Source organism: Opisthocomus hoazin, chromosome 36 (genome assembly GCF_030867145.1).
Source record: "Opisthocomus hoazin isolate bOpiHoa1 chromosome 36, bOpiHoa1.hap1, whole genome shotgun sequence".
NCBI lineage: Eukaryota > Metazoa > Chordata > Aves > Opisthocomiformes > Opisthocomidae > Opisthocomus > Opisthocomus hoazin.
Window position 1 is genome coordinate 2746141 of NC_134449.1, and position 19102 is coordinate 2765242.

At 53.1% G+C, this 19102-nt stretch overlaps 1 protein-coding gene across 1 annotated transcript; it reads left to right on the forward strand.

The window, feature by feature from the left end:
- The first annotated feature begins 5352 nt into the window (after positions 1 to 5352).
- On the forward strand, positions 5353 to 17686 carry LOC142365356 (medium-chain specific acyl-CoA dehydrogenase, mitochondrial-like). Its single transcript, XM_075446091.1, has 12 exons — positions 5353 to 5469; positions 7152 to 7251; positions 7973 to 8070; positions 8181 to 8250; positions 10459 to 10559; positions 10651 to 10731; positions 11523 to 11653; positions 13142 to 13250; positions 13622 to 13762; positions 13839 to 13934; positions 15133 to 15381; positions 17276 to 17686. The coding sequence occupies exons 1-12, from the start codon at positions 5446 to 5448 to the stop codon at positions 17345 to 17347; spliced, it is 1272 nt and encodes a 423-aa protein (XP_075302206.1). The 5' UTR covers positions 5353 to 5445; the 3' UTR covers positions 17348 to 17686.
- The last annotated feature ends 1416 nt before the right edge of the window (positions 17687 to 19102 follow it).

Consider the following 19102-nt stretch of genomic DNA (forward strand, 5'->3'; position numbering starts at 1 on the left):
GTTGCTCAGCCTCATCTGACCATGGCACTGCTCGCACAGAGGCACAGAGACTGGGGCTGCTTGCTTGTCTTGCCCCCTCAAACTTCAAACGTAACTTTGGGGGTCCGTCTAGGGGGGCTCCGGCAGCCCTGCTCTGAAAATGCGAACGTCTGCAGATAGCTCGCAGCCAGAAAGAGCTAGCCTGGAAAGCTGTTGCTCAGCCTCATCTGCCCATGGCACTGCTCGCACAGAGGCACAGAGACTGGGGCTGCTTGCTTGTCTTGCCCCCTCAAACTTCAAATGTAGCTTTGGGGGTCCGTGCAGGGTGCCTCCGGGAGCCCTGCTTTGAAAATGCGAACGTCTGCAGATAGCTTGCAGGCAGAAAGAGCTAGCCTGGAAAGCTGTTGCTCAGCCTCATCTGCCCATGGCACTGCTCGCACAGAGGCACAGAGACTGGGGCTGCTTGCTTGTCTTGCCCCCTCAAACTTCAAACGTAGATTAGGTGGTCCGTGCTGGGCGCCTCCGGCAGCCCTGCTCTGAAAATGCGAACGTCTGCAGATACTCACAGCCAGAAAGAGCTAGCATGGAAAGCTGTTGCTCAGCCTCATCTGCCCATGGCACTGCTCGCACAGAGGCACAGAGACTGGGGCTGCTTGCTTTTCCTGACCCCTCAAACTTCAAACGTAGCTTAGGGGGTCCGTGCAGGGGGCCTCCGGCAGCGCTGCTGCGAAAATGCGAACGTCTGCAGATAGCTCGCAGCCAGAAAGAGCTAGCCTGGAAAGCTGTTGCTCAGCCTCATCTGCCCATGGCACTGCTCGCACAGAGGCACAGAGACTGGGGCTGCTTGCTTGTCTTGCCCCCTCCAACTTCAAACGTAGCTTAGGTGGTCCGTGCCGTGTGCCTCCGGCAGCCCTGCTCTGAAAATGCGAACGTCTGCAGATAGCTCGCAGGCAGAAAGAGCTAGCCTGGAAAGCTGTTGCTCAGCCTCATCTGCCCATGGCACTGCTCGCACAGAGGCACAGAGACTGGGGCTGCTTGCTTGTCCTGCCGCCTCAAACTTCAAACATAGCTTTCGGGGTCCATGCCGTGTGCCTCCGGCAGCCCTGCTCTCAAAATGCGAACGTCTGCAGATAGCTCGCAGCCAGAAAGAGCTAGCATGGAAAGCTGTTGCTCAGCCTCATCTGCCCATGGCACTGCTCGCACAGAGGCACAGAGACTGGGGCTGCTTGCTTGTCTTGCCCCCTCAAACTTCAAACGTAACTTTGGGGGTCCGTCTAGGGGGGCTCCGGCAGCCCTGCTCTGAAAATGCGAACGTCTGCAGATAGCTCGCAGGCAGAAAGAGCTAGCCTGGAAAGCTGTTGCATGCCTCATCTGACCATGGCACTGCTCGCACAGAGGCACAGAGACTGGGGCTGCTTGCTTGTCCTGACCCCTCAAACTTCAAACGTAGCTTAGGTGGTCCGTGCCGTGTGCCTCCGGCAGCCCTGCTCTGAAAATGCGAACGTCTGCAGATAGCTCGCAGGCAGAAAGAGCTAGCCTGGAAAGCTGTTGCTCAGCCTCATCTGCCCATGGCACTGCTCGCACAGAGGCACAGAGACTGGGGCTGCTTGCTTGTCTTGCCCCCTCAAACTTCAAACGTAGCTTAGGTGGTCCGTGCAGGGGACCTCCGGCAGCGCTGCTCTCAAAATGCGAACGTCTGCAGATAGCTCGCAGGCAGAAAGAGCTAGCCTGGAAAGCTGTTGCTCAGCCTCATCTGCCCATGGCACTGCTCGCACAGAGGCACAGAGACTCGGGCTGCTTGCTTGTCCTGACCCCTCAAACTTCCAACGTAGCAGCTGCCATCCTGCGTTCGCTGTGCCTGCGGAGAAGCGACCTCGAGCCCATTCTCAGAGCCGGCGAGCCAGTGACCACGCTTGGGCGGACGTGCCTGTCCTCAGCCCCCTCCTCGCGCTTGCGCTCGGTGGCAGCGAAAGCCAAACTCCTCCAGCAGTGCCTCCCCGGGGGGTCAGCTATGGGAGAGCCGGTCTGCGGGGGGCTGGGACCAGTCTGTGCGACTCAGACCAGTGACCTGGGGTTGATGTGCAGGCAGGACGAAGGAAGGAGCGTCTGGAGAGCAGGAATGGCGGCCCTCCCTGAGCCGGGGCTGCTCTCAGCCCCGGTGTCACAGCCCGCAGCCGTCCCCGCCACCTCGATGGCACCTGGCCCTGCCAGCGGGACGGAGCTGGTGCCGAGGGCTGTGTGCTGCAGCTCTGCCCGCGCCGTCCCACTCCCCGCTGATGCCCAGGGACGATCCCGTAGGGGTCTCATCCAGCATGGCGGCCGGTGAGAGAGCGGGGCCGGTGCTGCGGAGGAGACGGCCCTGCCCGGCAGGAGCTGCGCTGGGGCCCGGGCACCCGGGCAGAGCTGGGGGGTTGTGCAAACACTCTGTCCCTGCACCCGTTTCTGCTCTCAGAGAGGGAACAGAGGGTGGGGGGCAACAAAGCCATACAGATTCTTGTTGACATGTCAGTGTTGGAAGGAGCTGTCAGGCAAAAATCAAAAACTTTCCATAAATAATAGGATATTTAGAGTTGTTTTGTTATTTATACGAACTTTTAGGGCACCTCGAGGTTTCCGAATGCTCTGCAAAGAAAGGCAGATGTTGGCACGGCCTGATCTCAGCTGTGTGCTCCCCCGTTACGCCCGCTCAGCGCACAGCAGGGCAGCGAACAGAAGGTGCTGCTGCCCTGTATCCTGCCACAGGCAATGAAATCGTGTCTTTGTGGCAGCCATGACAGCAATGCAGACAGATAATTTATAGCTCTGCAGAGCGGGACGCTGCGGGCTGTCGGGAGCTGCCACTGCCTCCAGCAGAGCCGGCCCGGGACCCCCGGGAGCCGCGGTCTCTGCCCAGGGCGGGGGACGCGGCTGCTGCCGGCACAGACCCTGCCCGACCGGTACCCCAGCCCGGGTACCGATTCCCCGGTGAGTCCCCCCGCACCCCCCGCCCCGCTGCCTCGGGGGGACGCGGACCCTCGCCCCCCGGCCCCAGGCACAGAGCCCCTCACTCACGCCAGTCCCCCCCAGCAGCTGGTTTTGGGGACCCAGACCGTCCCTGCTGCAGTGGCTGGAAGCTAAAGACCCCCAGTTGCTCCCACAGCTGCACGGGGAGCCCACTGGCCCCAGCAGCGGCACTGGGACCCCACTCCCACTCCCCCTCCCAGCCCGGGGCACCCACGCCCTGGGTCTGGCTCCCGTTGCTGGCACCGGATTCCAGCGAGGGGCAGGGAGGTGTCGCCAGAGCTGGCACTCGTCCCTGCGGCACACGCACGGCCCCGAGCGGGAGGTTACGCAGAGCTCAGACGAGGTTTTAAGAGACAGGTTAAAAAAGATGCGATGAGACGATACAGCGTGTACAGCGTCTGCCCCGCCTGTTTCTTCACAGCTCCCGTTCGGCAGCTGTAGAGATGTAACCCAGTTCCACAAAAAAAAGTATTTGATGTGTTTACATACAGCAGCCAAATTAAAAGCCCTGAGCCTTTGAGCAGATACGGCTTTAGAATTAAAAGAAAAAGAAAAAAAGATTGAAAATTTGAAATGAAGTAACGATTGCGATAGTCAGGAATGAAACAAGCTGAAAACATACCTGGCAATATTTTTATGGAATTTTGCGATGTTCTTTCGCGGCAGCAGCTTCAGTGACCTGCGCTGCATCAGCCCCTGCGTGACGTTCCGGCCCTTGCCCTCGCTGAAACGCCGGCTCAGCAGCAAACGCTAGAACACAGTTTGTAATATTCAAAAAAATAAATTGCAAAACATTTATACCTGTTATAGAAGCTCGCCTCCCGTGACGAAGTCAAATTGAGCAGCCAATTGTTAATTAATCAGTTGTGAACTTATTAGCAATAGAATTTATTTAAGCAAGCGATGAAGCAGGCAAAACAGCGCTGGGCGGCCGGGGAGCCTCCTGCTCCGCCAACGGTCCGCACCCCACCCCCCAGCAGAGTCTCTCTTTATAGTTTAGTGGTTCCGGGCTCTATGTGGCACATCCTGGTATATTTTTTTTGCGGCTGCACGTACTGTTGCGAGGGGGTCATCCTGGTCCCTCTGGGGGTCGTGAGAATGAAGGTCGTAGTTTTCCTCCGCGTTGTGGATCAGTTTCTTTTCTCATTTGGTCATGCTGGTCCAGCACAAAGCAGGAAGGATTCGTGCTCGTTTGCTCAGCAGGATGTCGATATTCTGAGGTTTGGTTTGGTGATTTGTCAACGTGCATTTCAAGGCTTACAGCTATCACAGCAGAACATCGCTCAAGTGGTTGGTGGGGTGGGTTGAGAACCGGCTGAGTGGCAGAGCTCAGAGGGTGTTCATCAGCGGTGCGGAGTGTGGTTGGAGGCTGGTAACGAGTGGTGTGCCCCAGGGGTCAGTACTGGGCCCAGCCTTGTTTAACTTCTTCATCAACCACCTGGATGAAGAGTTAGAATGTACCCTCAGCAAGTTTGCTGATGACACCAAACTGGGAGGAGTGGTGGACACCCCGGCAGGCTGTGCTGCCATTCAGCGTGACCTGGCCAGGCTGGAGAGTTGGGCAGAGAGGAACCTGATGTGGTTCAACCAGGGCAAGGGCAGGGTCCTGCACCTGGGGAGGAACAACCCCAGGCACCAGCACAGGCTGGGGCGGACCTGCTGGGAGCAGCTCTGTGGAGAGGGACTGGGAGTGCTGGGAGATGACAGGGTGACCATGAGCCAGCAGCGTGCCCTGGGTGCCCAGAAGGCCAATGGGATCCTGGGGTGCATCACGAGGAGTGTGGGCAGCAGGGCGAGGGAGGTTCTCCTCCCCCTCTGCTCTGCCCTGGGGAGGCCCCATCTGCAGTGCTGTGTCCAGTGCTGGGCTCCCCAGTTCAAGAAAGATGAGGAGCTACTGGGGAGAGTCCAGCGCAGGGCTACGAGGATGAGGAGGGGACTGGAGCATCTCTCCTGCGAGGAGAGGCTGAGGGAGCTGGGCTTGTTCAGCCTGGAGAAGAGAAGGCTGAGAGGGGACCTTCGAAATGCCTCTAAATATCTGCAGGGTGGGGGTCAGGAGGACGGGGCCAGACTCTTTCCAGTGGTGCCCAGCAACAGGGCAAGGGGCAACGGGCACAAACTGGAGCAGAGGAAGCTCCAGCTGAACCCGAGGAAGAACTTCTTCCCTCTGAGGGTGCCGGAGCCCTGGCCCAGGCTGCCCAGGGAGGCTGTGGAGTCTCCTTCTCTGGAGATATTCCAGCCCCGCCTGGCCGCGGTGCTGTGCCCCCTGCTCTGGGTGACCCTGCTTGGGCAGGGGGTTGGGCTGGGGGACCCACAGAGGGCCCTTCCCCCCCCCTGCCCGTGTGTTTGTGACATAGCGCCCGGCCCCGCTCCGCCCTCAGCCCCGGTCAGAGCCCAGAGCGAGGCCAGGCCCCGCCCCCGCCCCAGCGGACAGCGCCGGCAGCCGCCGCGGGTCGCCTGGGCAAGATGTCGGCCTTCGGATTCGGCCGGGTGAGCGGGGGGGGGGGCCGGGCCGGGCCGGGCGGGAGGCCGCGGGGCGGGGGGCGGCGGGAGCAGGCGCGGGCCGAGGCGCCGGGGTCCCCCCACTGGGGAGCGGGACGCGGGGCGGCCCCCCCTCCCCCCCACCCCCTCAGCCCTGCGCTCCCAACTGGGTGAAGGGTGAAGGGCGGCGGGGCGGGCGGCCACGGCCCTAGGGCCTGGCCAGCGTCGCGCTGCCCTTGGCGGTTCTGGTGGCCCTGGTGGTTCTCTTGGCCCTGGTGGTTCTGGTGGCCCTGGTGGTTCTGGTGGCCCTGGTGGCTCTGCTGGCCCTGGGGGCTCGGCTGGCCCTGGTGGTTCGGCTGGCCCTGGTGGTTCTGGTGGCCCTGGTGGTTCTCTTGGCCCTGGTGGCTCTGCTGGCCCTCGTGGTCCTGCTGGCCCTGCTGGCTCTGCTGGCCCTGGTGGTTCTGCTGGCCCTGGTGGTTCTGGTGGCCCTGGTGGCTCTGCTGGCCCTGGTGGTCCTGCTGGCCCTGGTGGCTCTGCTGGCCCTGGTGGCTCTGCTGGCCCTGGTGGTTCTGCTGGCCCTGGTGGTCCTGCTGGCCCTGGTGGCTCTGCTGGCCCTGGTGGTTCTGCTGGCTGTGGTGGCTTCGGGTGGCCTCGGTGGCTCTGGTGGCGTTGGGACGCGGCAGGCACTGGGCGTGAGCATGGCTGCGGGTGCCTCGGCGCCCAGCCCACCGAGCTGGCCAGCGGGGCGGCCAGCTGAGTGGGCGGGGGTCGGCCGGACCCCCAGGTGTCGGGAGCGGCGGGTTCCCGGCCGTCACCCGCAGGAACGACTTCGCGCGCTGCTCGGGCGCGGACGCCGCGCGAGTTCTCTGGCACGACCTCGGCAGCTGCCTCCGCATCGGGCATCGCCGCCGAGCTCTGGACTTTGGCTGCTTCAGGCCCAGCTTTCTGGTGGCAAAAATTATGACAATTACCTGGCTTTTTCTCAGCCCCATCTGCTTCTTGCCCGCTTCTGGATAAAATAAGGTGTGAAATGTTTTGGGGGGATCCAGCTCTTTGCAGCGGTTTGTCGGAGCTGTTTGATCCCGTTGGTTTTACCGCGCGACAGCGGCCGCAGTGAGGGGAGAACGCTCAGCCGGGCAGGTGGGGCTGGGGGAAGGCAGCGACCTGGCCAGGCTGGACAAGGGGCAACGGGCACAAACTGGAGCAGAGGAAGCTCCAGCTGAACCCGAGGAAGAACTTCTTCCCTCTGAGGGTGCCGGAGCCCTGGTCCAGGCTGCCCAGGGAGGCTGTGGAGTCTCCTTCTCTGGAGGTATTCCAGCCCCGCCTGGACGTGGTGCTGTGCAGCCTGCTGTGGGTGACCCTGCTTCGGCAGGAGGGTTGGGTGGGTGACCCCCAGAGGGCCCTTCCAACCCCGACCATCCTGTGACGCACCGTGCCGCAGCGGCTGGCGGTGGCGAGCGGTCCAGGCGCAACGCAGTGCCTGCTGGCAAGCACGGTCCCGAACCACGATGCCCTCATCGGCGGTCCCGTGCCCAGCAGCGGCCGGCCTGCGCTTCGTCACCCTTTACCTTCGCAGACGTTTTCTGTTTTCTCTGGAAACGCCTCGTCTCCCCCTGGTCCTGCCTTGTGCTCTCCCCGCTGCGGCGCGCGGGAGCGGCGGATATCTCACACCCGTCTGCTTGCTTCCTCAGCAGATGCTGCGAGCCGTGGCAGGGCGCGGGTGGAGGCCGCGCTCCAGCAAACCCGCTCCCAGCGCGCACGCCAGCAGGCCCGGGGCTGGCTTCAGCTTTGGTAAGTACGGCAGGTTTGGGGAGGAATACGGCGTTACGGACAAATCAGAGTTAGGAGGAAAGCCAGCCGCGCTGCGGTTCGGTGGGAATTTACAAGGGGTTTCTTCTGAGTAGATTTCTGTCCTCTTTAAAAAAATCATTTGAAAACCAAAATCACTTTCCTCTCCGGCTGAGGAAAGCCGGGCACGTTTGTGATGTTTATGGGGTTTTATTCTTTTTCGAACTGATGTCTGTCTTCAGCTTTTTCATTGCCAGAGTTCCCTCAGCTTTGAAGAATGATCTCAAGTTGGCTTTTACAATGTTAAAATAACTGTCTGTAGTCTTAGCGGAACGCGGTTGTAAAGAAATTCACCCCCGTTTAGGCCTGGTACGTAGGTAAGAGCAGATTTAGCAGCCAGACGTTTGGAGCGAGCAGCCAGAACCACCAGATGAGGAACGCTGCTCTGCCTCCGTCTCCTCCTCCGTTACGCAGCGCTCCCCGCTGCGTCGCCGCTGGCGTGCGGATGAGTCGGTCAGAGATCAGCACGGGTTTTCTCTGGAGCGAAGGAGGAGGTCGAGCCGCTTGGTTGCTGGAGAGGCGCGGGGAGGCGGGTCCGCGCGGTCTGGGTTGTCCTGGGAGGAACTCATGCTTGGTTCTTCTTTTCTCGTCACCTGACAACTGGCAGAATGAAAAAGAGTACGGAATTTGCGAGGTGGGTTTTTTTACGTTGTTTTTTTGCTAGAACTGACTGATGAACAGAAAGAGTTTCAAGCCACTGCTCGGAAATTTGCTGTGGAAGAAGTTATTCCTGTTGCTGCACAGTACGACAAAACTGGAGAGGTAAATTACCATAGAGTAGGGGGGAAAAAGTCGATTTTTATCTTAATCCGTGTCAAATTTAAAATGTTAACGGTGACGAATCCAGAAGTGATTCTGCCTGTCTGTTCCAGTATCCTCTGCCGCTCATAAAACGAGCTTGGGAGCTTGGTCTTATGAATTCGCACATACCGGAGAGCTGCGGTAAGTAACCGTTCTTTTTCATCTGTAAAATAAAACACAGAAAAGGCCTTTGAGGAGATTTATATGTTCCGTATAAAACGAACAGTCGCCCACTCGACGCTCTAAACTTCCTCAGCAGGCAGGCTGGCGCCTGCAGCTGGTGCCGGGGGCGGACGTCGTCTGGCCACAAACTGGGCAGATCACGATTTCCTAATTTGTGACCAGGTTTTCTACCGTGGCGACAGCTGCCCGACGGTCCCCTGGCGCGGCCGCTGGTGGGGCGGAGGGGTCAGAAGATCGCGTTTTGATCTCGTTTCTGACGCAGGCCGGAGCAATTTCCGAGTTTAGTCCGGAAGGACGGTGTTCCAGTTTAGGTGCCGTGCGGTACGGCAGCGCTTCGGTGTGTGACTGACCTTGGAAAGAAACGTTACGTTTCAGATTTTCCTTTTGCATTTATAATACCTGAAAACGAAGCTGGGGAATTGTCCGTAGCAGAGCCTGTATTTTTGAAGAGTCAGCGGAGGGTGGACCTGTTATCAAAAATTTAATTAATAAGGAAGAAAGAGACAAAAGGAGTAATTGTGAGGAGCAGCCACAAATTCTAGGGAAACACGAGGCTGAAAGAGCATTAAATTAAAACTTAGAAGGGACAAACTGGACGCCATTCCTTTACAAGGTCTGCAAGGGAGAGCGGGGAAAATGCACCCCAGTCAGCCTGATGCACCGCGTAAATTAAGAACACGATGAAGTACAGTGGAGCAGACACGCCTCCGGTACGCCGTGGGGTTTTCCTAAAAGGAAGTCAGGGCACAAAAAATAAATGGAGTTTGCTGCAGGAGCTGGTAAGCGTGTGAACACCTGGGTGGTATAAAATGCTCAAACTTTGGAAATTAATGTGAAAAATCAGCTGGTTTCATAGCGGAAAAATCAGCAGCACAGACTGGCTGGCGCTTGGGCTGAAGAACCGGGGAGAGGGTGTCCCCAGGGAGGTCACAGAGTTAGCTGGGAATACCGAGTTACTCCGTGTCGAAAAGGTGTGAAGAGCTGCAGGGGAAGGCTGTGAAACTGGGCGACTGTTAAAATGGCAGACAAAAATCAGAACAGGAAAAACGATGCACCCAGGAAAGGAAAGAAGCAATCCAGGCTTCCCAGAGCAAATGGTGTCGTCTAAGCAAGTTACTGCCTCTGGAAAAAAAACAAGATTTGGGGGGTTAGAATATAAAGTGTTGTGAAGATGTCAGCAAAATGCCCACAAGTGGTCAAAGCCATAAACTTCAGGTCAGAAATTAAGAAGAGAATGATGAAAAAAGCAGAAGGCATAATTCTGCTGCTGCCTGAATCCAAACTGCGCTTGCCTCTGCAGTTCTTTAAGCAGCCTGATCCTGCCACCTGGAAAGGGTGTCATGGGAAGGGAGGAGATTCCTAAAAAGGTGACAAAGATGGTAAAAGGTACAGAACAGCTGCTGAGTGAGAAACACCGCAGCCGTCAGCGTGGTGGGGCGTCTGAGAAGGGACCGCTAGCTCACCGTCCCTTCGGTGCGACCCGAAGGCAGCAGGGCCACAGCAAGTGAAAGGAGGTGGCTCCACACTAAGTGCAGAGTTAATTTGTGTGGCTCGTTACCCCTGGATGATACCGGTGCTCAAATTGTACGTGGGGGCAAAAAGAGAGTGGGCAAATCCCCAGAAGAAATCTCTTGTCAGGGGCTGGCTGACAGAGAGACCAAGGAAACTTGTGGCTGAGGAAGTCACCTGAAGGCTGAGGAAAATATTCTGAGGACGTATAGCTGTATCGTTACTGCGTTTTTATCCACTTGCCAAAGTGCTGGCTGCTGTCGGGAGCAGATTACCGGGTCGGTTTTCTGACCGATGCTTGGTTTTTGTATTCCTGAGTGCTGTGGTAGCTCAGGAGCCCGTGTCGCCCTTCCTCTGCTTCCTAAGAACTCTGAAGAAGATTCTCAGATGCGAGGTAGTTGAAAGGCTTTGGCAGTGCATTCTCGCAGTTGTCCCACGTCAAGCCCGTCACCCTGGAACGGAGAAATGTGATTTTTAAGTCATCTGTTACTAATCTGCGAAAACTTTTCTTTGGAAGGCTTGCGTGGGAATGTCTGATCGAACACAGGGCACAATCAAATGCATGAGGGGGAATGTGTTTCCGATAATTAATTTTTGTCGCTCACTGATGTGTTCCACTTCAGCCTCGTTTTAGTCAGTGAAATATTTGAACTGTAGGTGGTCTGGGCCTCGGCACTTTTGAGTCCTGCCTTATAACGGAAGAGTTAGCGTACGGATGCACGGGGGTTCAGACTGCCATTGAGGGGAACTCCCTAGGGGTAAGCGCTGTCCCTTCCTGCCTCCTTTCAGCTGGAGTCCGTGCCCTTTAGAAAGGTGGCTTAACGCTCTAAATATTTAATTTTCTTTCAGGAAATGCCAGTAATCATTGCGGGAAATGAGCAGCAGCAGAAAAAATACTTGGGAAGAATGATAGAGGAACCACTTATGTGTGTAAGTAGGACTTGGGAACACTGTAGAATGTTCCGAAATTACATTCATCGGGTTTTTTGGGCTGTTGAAAACACTGATATCTACTCACAACTTAGCCTGTGTTGGTTTTTAAACAAACCGTGGGCGTTTACTGAAAGCCAGGGAGTACTGAATTAGATGTAAGCAGGAAGCAAACAGAAGATACTGCCTGGAAAAGCATCCGAAGTCGCTTCCAGGAAATCAACGCCTTTGAATTCACTCTCAAGGGAAGCTGCAGGGGTGTAAGGAAAATGCAAGGTTTGTAGGAGCACAAACGCAATCAGATGGGCATTAAACTGCACCTACGGGTGTCAGGTGGTATTTGAGCAGAACTTGTCACATAGAAAGATGTAAAGATTTATGTGCAGTGCGTTAAAATGGGAGAAACTAAGCCTCATGAAATGAAGAGCACGGTTCCCATAAAATTTTACTCTGTGCTCTTACTTTCAGATTTCAAAGATCGTCAGCTTTCGTATCAGAGTTTGTGAAGCATAAGGGGGGGGGTGACTTATTAAAAGTTACAGAATGGTTCTGGTTATCATTAGAAGATAACTCCAATTATTATTATGGATTTATAAGGAGAACTAACCCTATGTGCTTGGACTCTTGCTCAGACAGCTATTGGGGTTTTTCGATGTAGTATTTTGGGGTTTTCCACACAGTCCACTTAAGACTTTCACAGATCAGTTTGGTGCACGTGATTCTGCAATAATTTCTGGTTGCTTAAAACCAGAGTTTTATTCCTCAATATTTGGCATTTTATTTTCTTCTAGGCTTACTGTGTAACCGAGCCTGGCGCAGGCTCTGACGTGGCCGGTATAAAAACCAAGGCTGAGAAGAAAGGAGACGAATATGTCATCAATGGTCAGAAGATGTGGATCACAAACGGTGGGAAAGCAAACTGGTGTGTTGGCTTTTGACTGGCGTCCCATTCTGTTACTCTGTTCCGACCTGAGGTGCCCCCCATGCCCCCCAGTTAGACACCAGCGGTTCTCTGAAGGTCTGGCACAAAGCTGAGCCTTCGTCATGGTGCATCTCGCTGCCCTTGGACCTGTGACCAGTTCGTCAGGGCAAGGTGTGAGGCAGGGCCGTGCAGCGTCTCACATGGACACTGAGCAATGACGGGACAACTCCGCTCAAGAAGGCCTCTCAATTTTTGCTGCTGTCAAACAAAACCAGTTCCGCTGTCTCTTCCGGGAAGGGCAGCACCAGTCAGAGTTAACTGGCCCAGTGCTCAAGAGGCTCCTGTTACAAGGGACCTTGCTCTGTGGCTGTGGTGGCCCAGATCAGTTGCTTCTGATTCTGCTGGAAACGTCTCTCACTTCCAGTGAAGACAGAAAAATGCCAGCATTGTGGTGTGACCTTTTATTTTGCTAAGGGAAGACATTTTCCCAGTGCCAACGGATCCAGGTTTTGCTGTGGCGTCTGTGGAGGTGCTTTACAACACAGACCTCCTTCATCACGTCTCACACAAGAGCATGCTCATCCCCACCACACAGATTCTTTTGAATTCAAGAGGAAAAACTTGACACATTTATGTCTAAAGCTGGATTTTCTTGTTATTTATTTCTCTGTTCAAGGCAGACCCCTCAAGGAGAATCTACCACAGAATCACAGAATCACAGAATGGTAGGGGTTGGAAGGGACCTCTGTGGGTCATCTAGTCCAACCCTCCTGCCGAAGCAGGGTCACCAACAGCAGGTTGTAGAGGACCTTGTCCAGGCGGGTCTGGAATATCTCCAGAGAAGGAGACTCCACAGCCTCCCTGGGCAGCCTGGGCCAGGGCTCCGGCACCCTCAGAGGGAAGAAGTTCTTCCTCGTGTTCAGACGGAACTTCCTGTGCCTCAGTTTGTGCCCGTTGCCCCTTGTCCTGTCGCTGGGCACCACTGGAAAGAGCTTGCCAACCAACCAGCTCTCTTTGATGTTACTGAGCACCATCAGTGTGATTTAGCACTGTTTGATTTCTAACGGAAAAAAACTCCTTTATAGCTTATACTTAGCAGAACAAAACTGAGATCTTCGAAATCAGCTGATAACTTGAATGTTCTGCACGCAGTACTGTGATTCCTGATTTTTACGTACGTGCTGTGAAGTGGTTTCTGTTGTACTGTGCGTGAAGCCGATGGGAATGTTAAGACTTAAAATACATGGAAAAGGTGAAGGACCTTTGCGTGCTGACCTGAGGTGACTGTAGTAAATCTGGACTTTGGCAGTAAGAGACGCACTGACACTTCCTCTCTCTCGCTGCCTCTCCGTTTATTTTTGGAAGGGCCAAAGTGTTGTTAACTGATGGTAGAAAGACACATAAAAGCATCCCATGTGTTAGCTAAAAAAGTACCTGATCGTTAATTGCGAGGAGAAACGGACTGCCCTCGTCTCTGTTTTACACCAGGTATTTTCTGCTAGCGCGTACCGATCCAGACCCAAAAGCTCCCGCAGGCAAAGCCTTTACTGGATTCATTGTGGAAGCGAATAGCCCTGGAATCCAAGTCGGAAGGAAGGTGAGGAGCGTACCTCTGCTTTGACAAGCCATGAGTTCTCATTCGCTTCTAAAGCGGTAACGCAACAATCTGCCGTTCACACTGGAGACCCTGGGCTAGTTCTCTTTGGGGAAAGAAAGACAAATGAATGATTATGGCTGCAGAACTGATTTCACAACCAGAGACAGGAAACCGCTTGGACAAATTACGGGCATGGCGGTCTGTAAATGCAAAGCTAGTGTTTGTTGTGTACGTGATGATTTTTAGACAAAGCCAAAGTGTTTGGGGGGAAAAAAAAATTACCTGATGCTTTGAGTAAACTGAAGAATGAAAATGTGTTGCACTTTGGCAGAATCCCATTGAGTTGCACCTCTGTCAACTTCCCTGTACAGGAAATGAACATGGGCCAGCGCTGCTCCGACACAAGAGGTATTGTCTTTGAAGATGTCAGAGTTCCGAAAGAAAATGTATTACTAGGTGAAGGAGCTGGCTTTAAAATCGCAATGGGAGCTTTTGATAAGACCAGACCACCCGTAAGTATCAGAAAGAAGTTACTTAGAAATTCCCTTTATATTTTCCGATTTTCATGCTGTGCTGTGTTTAATTCAGGTAGCAGCTGGTGCTGTTGGGTTAGCAAAAAGAGCGCTCGATGAAGCTACCAAATATGCCTTGGAAAGAAAAACCTTTGGGAAACCAATTGTTGAAGTAAGTTAAATACATAAAAATAAGTATATCCAAAAGCTACGTTTTCATATCTGATGTACTACGAGTGAATTTTCAGCGTTGCTCCTTTACATTCAGGACGTGTGATTTATGGTATCTCTGCCACTGCTTGGCTTTTCAAGTATATAGGTCAGCGTTATCTGAGTAAATGCAGTAACTCCTGGGATTCTTCAGTAATTTATTGATGATAATAGCAAAATCACAAAGAAAACTCCACCCAAAACCCTGAAACTGTCAGGACACACTGAAGCTCTTCAATGCTCATGAGCAGGGATTTTCAGGGAAGGAGGAAATCTCCCTGAGGCAGGGACACAAGACTCACAGTATGAATACTAACGGAACACATTGCCAATCACACTGCTTTCCTGACTTAAAGAAATATCCATAAACATCCGACTAAATACAGATCTCATAAAAAGGAAAGCACAACTTCATCAATCAATACTTAATCCCTGTGACTAAGTGGATTTTAGAATTAAAAACTTAAAAGTCTGGGCAGCCCAAACGGTTCAGGAACGGGGCTTGAGGTGAACCGGTGTGCTACACCGAGGGATGGAAAGGGGAATCAAAACGTGAAGTGATAACTGGAGGGCTGGAGCACCTCTCCTCCGAGGACAGGCTGAGGGAGCTGGGGCTGCTCAGCCTGGAGAGGAGAAGGCTCCGGGGTGACCTTAGAGCAGCTGCCAGTGCCTGGAGGGGCCGACAGGAAGGATGGAGAGGGGCTTTTCACAAGGGGGTGCAGTGATAGGACAAGGGGGAACGGCTCTAAACTAAAAGAGGGCAGATTTAGAGTAGATACAGGAAAGAAATTCTTCCCTCTGAGGGTGGTGAAACACTGGCCCAGGCTGCCCAGAGAAGCTGTGGCTGCCCCCTCCCTGGCAGGGCTCAGGGCCAGGTTGGATGCAGCTCTGAGCACCCTGGGCTGGTGGGAGGGGTCCCTGCTGATGGCAGGGGGTTGGACCCAGATGATCTTTAAGGTCCCTTCCAACCCTTACTATTCCATGATTCTATTCCATGATTCCATGATTTCGAGAGCCTGATCCAAATTCTGGAGAACTCAAGTATGATTCCCTGAGCGCGTTGAGCTTGCAAATTAAGATATTAAGAAGACTTTATTCTGCTTGGATGTCAGAGGGTTTTAGGCAGGCAACGTTAACGTGGTTTGTTTCCTCAACCGCAGCACCAAGCAGTGTCTTTCATGCTTGCTGAAATGGCCATGAAAGTGGAGCTGGCCAGGATGGCTTACCAGAGGGCTGCGTGGGAAGTCGACGCTGGCCGCAGGAACACCTACTACGCTTCCATCGCAAAGGCCTTCGCCGGTGATGTTGCGAACCAAGTAGCTACGGACGCAGTGCAGATTTTTGGAGGAAATGGATTTAATACTGAATATCCTGTGGAAAAACTCATGAGAGATGCTAAAATCTACCAGGTGAGTAAAAGAGAGGATGCAATCTGTACAGTCATGCATACATTTTATATAAAATACACTAATGGCTACTTATTTGAAATGGTGACGTGCACACACATAGAAGTTTTGAGGCTGAGAGCAATAATCCTTCCAGTTAAAAAAAGGGCATGCAAATCAGGCAAATTCTTGCCTACAAAACTCTGTGTGCATGAGATCAACAGCTTAACCTGCCCAAGTGGAACAGCTGAGTCTTCCCCTCAGCCCCATACCTGGTGCAGAGAACGGTCGCTGGAAATCGCATCCTGTGCCTTGTCATACCCAAAGCGGGCGCACAGAACAAGCGACGCGCGGTGGCTGCACCGAGTGTGCCGCTTGCCTCCCTCCTCGTTGAGTCTAGAAGAGAACACTCCAACAGCTTCTGCCTCATTCCTCATCAGTCACGGTGGGGGTTGGTTTAGGGGTGTTTTTTTTTCCTTTCTGCTTCCCAGGCTCTGCATCACTTCTTGCTGTGCTCTGAACCTTCCGCCTGAAACTTTGGTGTCGTAAGCTGGGCTTTACTTCACCTGAGATATCACCAGCACTGAGTGTCACGTGTTAGTTATCTTGTGTGTGTTCATTAACAGAAGTGTGGCGCAGCCTGCAGTGATTAGCCTTTAAAAAAAAAAAAAAAAGCCCAGAACAAAACCCCCAACAAAATGTTCCCATATTTACTCATATTTAGCCCATAGTCGCTCATAATCCCCAGATCTTTTTCTTCAGCGTTGGTATTACCAAGAAATTATTCCCCATCATAATTCTTCTCGTAGCATATACTATGCTACAGTTCTTTATTTGGAAAGAATGATTGAATTATGTTCAGGAAAACCAGGAATCTTTTATCTTTTCACATCTTCCTGACATTAATAATGACTAGAAAAAAACACACCGAAATAGAGGACAACAAGAAATGCATGTGGGCCGTGACCCGCAGCGCTGTAACAGGTGTCATTCTGAAGATTCTAGGTAGTTGAAATTTCGTTTATTGCTGACTTGAAAACTATTCTCACTAGCTGAGAATTTTTCTCTGTCTAAGGACAGAAAACTGCTGGTTTGGAATCTAAAGGTTCTTCGTATTAATCACACTCCTGCAACTGGGGAAATGAATGAGTAACTGAATTTGTCATGATTGGGCTTTTTTGCTGTCAGGCTCCACCCTAATGTGACCACAGGTTACAGCGTCTTTATTTCTGCGAAGCTGCCTAAGGTTCTTGGGAGGATTATCCCCGTTTTATGACTACAGACAAAGTGAAATTCCATACCTCTGAGCAATCTGCCAAAGATTCACTTTGGCAGAGCTGGGAGCTGAAAGACTTCAGCCCCTGCTCTGTTTCTGGAGGAAAATGTAAAAATACATGCTCAAGAAAAAAAGGAGGAAATAGTGTGTTGAAGACAGTATTAGTTCCAAAAGAGTAGTGGGAATAAATGGATGAAAGGGACCGTTTGCTATGGCCTTGAAAGGCTAGTCAAAGGAAATGCTGCACTTCCAGCGCAGGTCACCTCCTCCCCTCCAACCACCGTTTCCAAACCCGCTTTGTGAAGCCTAAGTTACGTATTTTCTTCCCCAGAGAAGACATTTCCCCCATCCTTCTTTACTCACTACCTCTGTTAATTCCATGAGAACCTTACTGAGTTTTGCTGAGCGCATCGGAGAGAACAAGACAGTCACTTGGGATCTCGTGTGGGATTTATGGCATTCAGCCCACTGTAGTTACTCCAGACACACTGGAATTTTGTTCAGTTTTCTCTGTCTTTTGGCATGCCCTAACCCACACAGGGGTAGTGCTATGAAGGTTTACACATGTAGAAAGATCTGTTAAAATATTAAAAACAACACAAAACAAAAATCAGCTAACATTATTGTAATTCTTCTTTTCAGATTTATGAAGGAACTGCTCAGATTCAAAGGATGATCATAGCCCGGGAACATATCGGCAAATACAAGGCTTAAAGAAACGTTTCAGGCACGTCTGGTGTGGCTGTAGTGTTCTGTGTTCTAATGGAAGAGGATCTGGGAGCGTTTCTCAAGACAGAAGGGCGTGGAAAGACACCTTTTCCTTCAAAATCTTTGCTGTGCACATGATTAAGCAGTCCTGCTGCACCCCCCGTCCATTCCCTCACTTCGCTCCTTCTGGCTAACAAACTTCGTGTTTTCTGAAGTATGAATTCCAAAGTGATCATTTGTCATCTTTCCCCACTCAGTCTCACTCAAATCTTTGGCTTTTGGTGGAAGAAGGGGTAAACACCATCCCTGTAAGATTTGTATGATCAAAAAAGTGAACAAAATTCAGATTTTTATTTTTTCTTTTGTCTGGGAAGGCATTCGGCCTGTAACAAGGAATGGGATTCTGGGTTTTCCAGTATGGTTTATAATGATACAAAGATCCTCCCACTGTTCTAGCACTGGAGTTTGGGTGGCTATCAAACTAATAACAGTGACATTTAAAAAACCTGTTTGCGTCCTCAGGAATACCACGTTGCGGCACGTGGTTTCTAGGCCACCGCTTGGAAAATAAATACGACGCTGGGGTTTTGTGGCCTTTAGAAACCTGCATCTTTCAAAGAAAGGGAAAGTGAACACGTACTGACTTCTGGACAAAACATCCGGTCTCATAAATTCACAGAATCACAGAATGTTCGGGGCTGGAAGGGATCTGTGGGTCACCCAGCCCAACCCCCTGCCCAAGCAGGGTCACCCAGAGCAGGGGGCACAGCACCGCGGCCAGGCGGGGCTGGAATATCTCCAGAGAAGGAGACTCCACAGCCTCTCTGGGCAGCCTGGGCCAGGGCTCCGGCACCCTCAGAGGGAAGAAGTTCTTCCTCGGGTTCAGCTGGAGCTTCCTCTGCTTCAGTTTGTGCCCGTTGCCCCTGGTCCTGTCGCTGGGCACCACTGGAAAGAGTCTGGCCCCGTCCTCCTGACCCCGACCCTGCAGATATTTATGGGCATTTCTAAGGTCCCCTCGCAGCCTTCTCTTCTCCAGGCTGAACAAGCCCAGCTCCCTCAGCCTCTCCTCGCAGGAGAGATGCTCCAGTCCCCTCCTCATCCTCGCAGCCCTGCACTGGACTCTCTCCAGTAGCTCCTCATCTTTCTTGAACTGGGGAGCCCAGCACTGGACACAGCACTGCAGATGGGCCCTCCCCAGGGCAGTGTAGAGGAGGAGGAGAACCTCCCTCGCCCTGCTGCCCACACTCCTCCTCATGCACCCCAGGATCCCATTGGCCTTCTTGGCACCCAGGGCACGCTGCTGGCTCATGAGTTGCTCATAAATTGCTACACAGATTGGCGTTATTTTTCTCAAACTGGGGCCAGATTACTGCTTGCCGATTATCTGTATTTTAGGTGCCTTCACGAGTCAGTATGAATTCTGTTTTCATAGGACTGCTTTTCGCTCACTCACCCGTCTCGCTGGAATCCAGCCAGGGCAGGAGCTGTCACTCGGTGCCTTCACCTCCGCGCCTCAGAGGAGTCGCTGACAAGTTTGAGATGGAAACAGGGGTCTCCTGGTGCCTTCAGCAAGGCCTCTTCTTTGTGGAAGAGCATGAAGTACAGCTCTTGAGAAATGCAGATAGGAGTTACCACAGTGGAAAAAGCAGCACGAGCGGTCTGGGTTAAACCTGTTCTGATGCTAACTGCCGGTGCGTGGAAGGAGCTGCGGGAACCCCGCGTTGTCAGTTGGGACAGCGCTGGGCTTCCCCCCCAAAGCCC

Coding starts and splice junctions, on each gene's coding strand:
- LOC142365356 (XM_075446091.1), top strand. CDS start 5,446: ATGTCGGCCTTCGGATTCGGCCGG. Junction 5,470..7,151: donor CGGCCTTCGGATTCGGCCGG/GTGAGCGGGGGG, acceptor TTGCTTCCTCAG/CAGATGCTGCGAGCCGTGGC. Junction 10,732..11,522: donor TAGAGGAACCACTTATGTGT/GTAAGTAGGACT, acceptor ATTTTCTTCTAG/GCTTACTGTGTAACCGAGCC.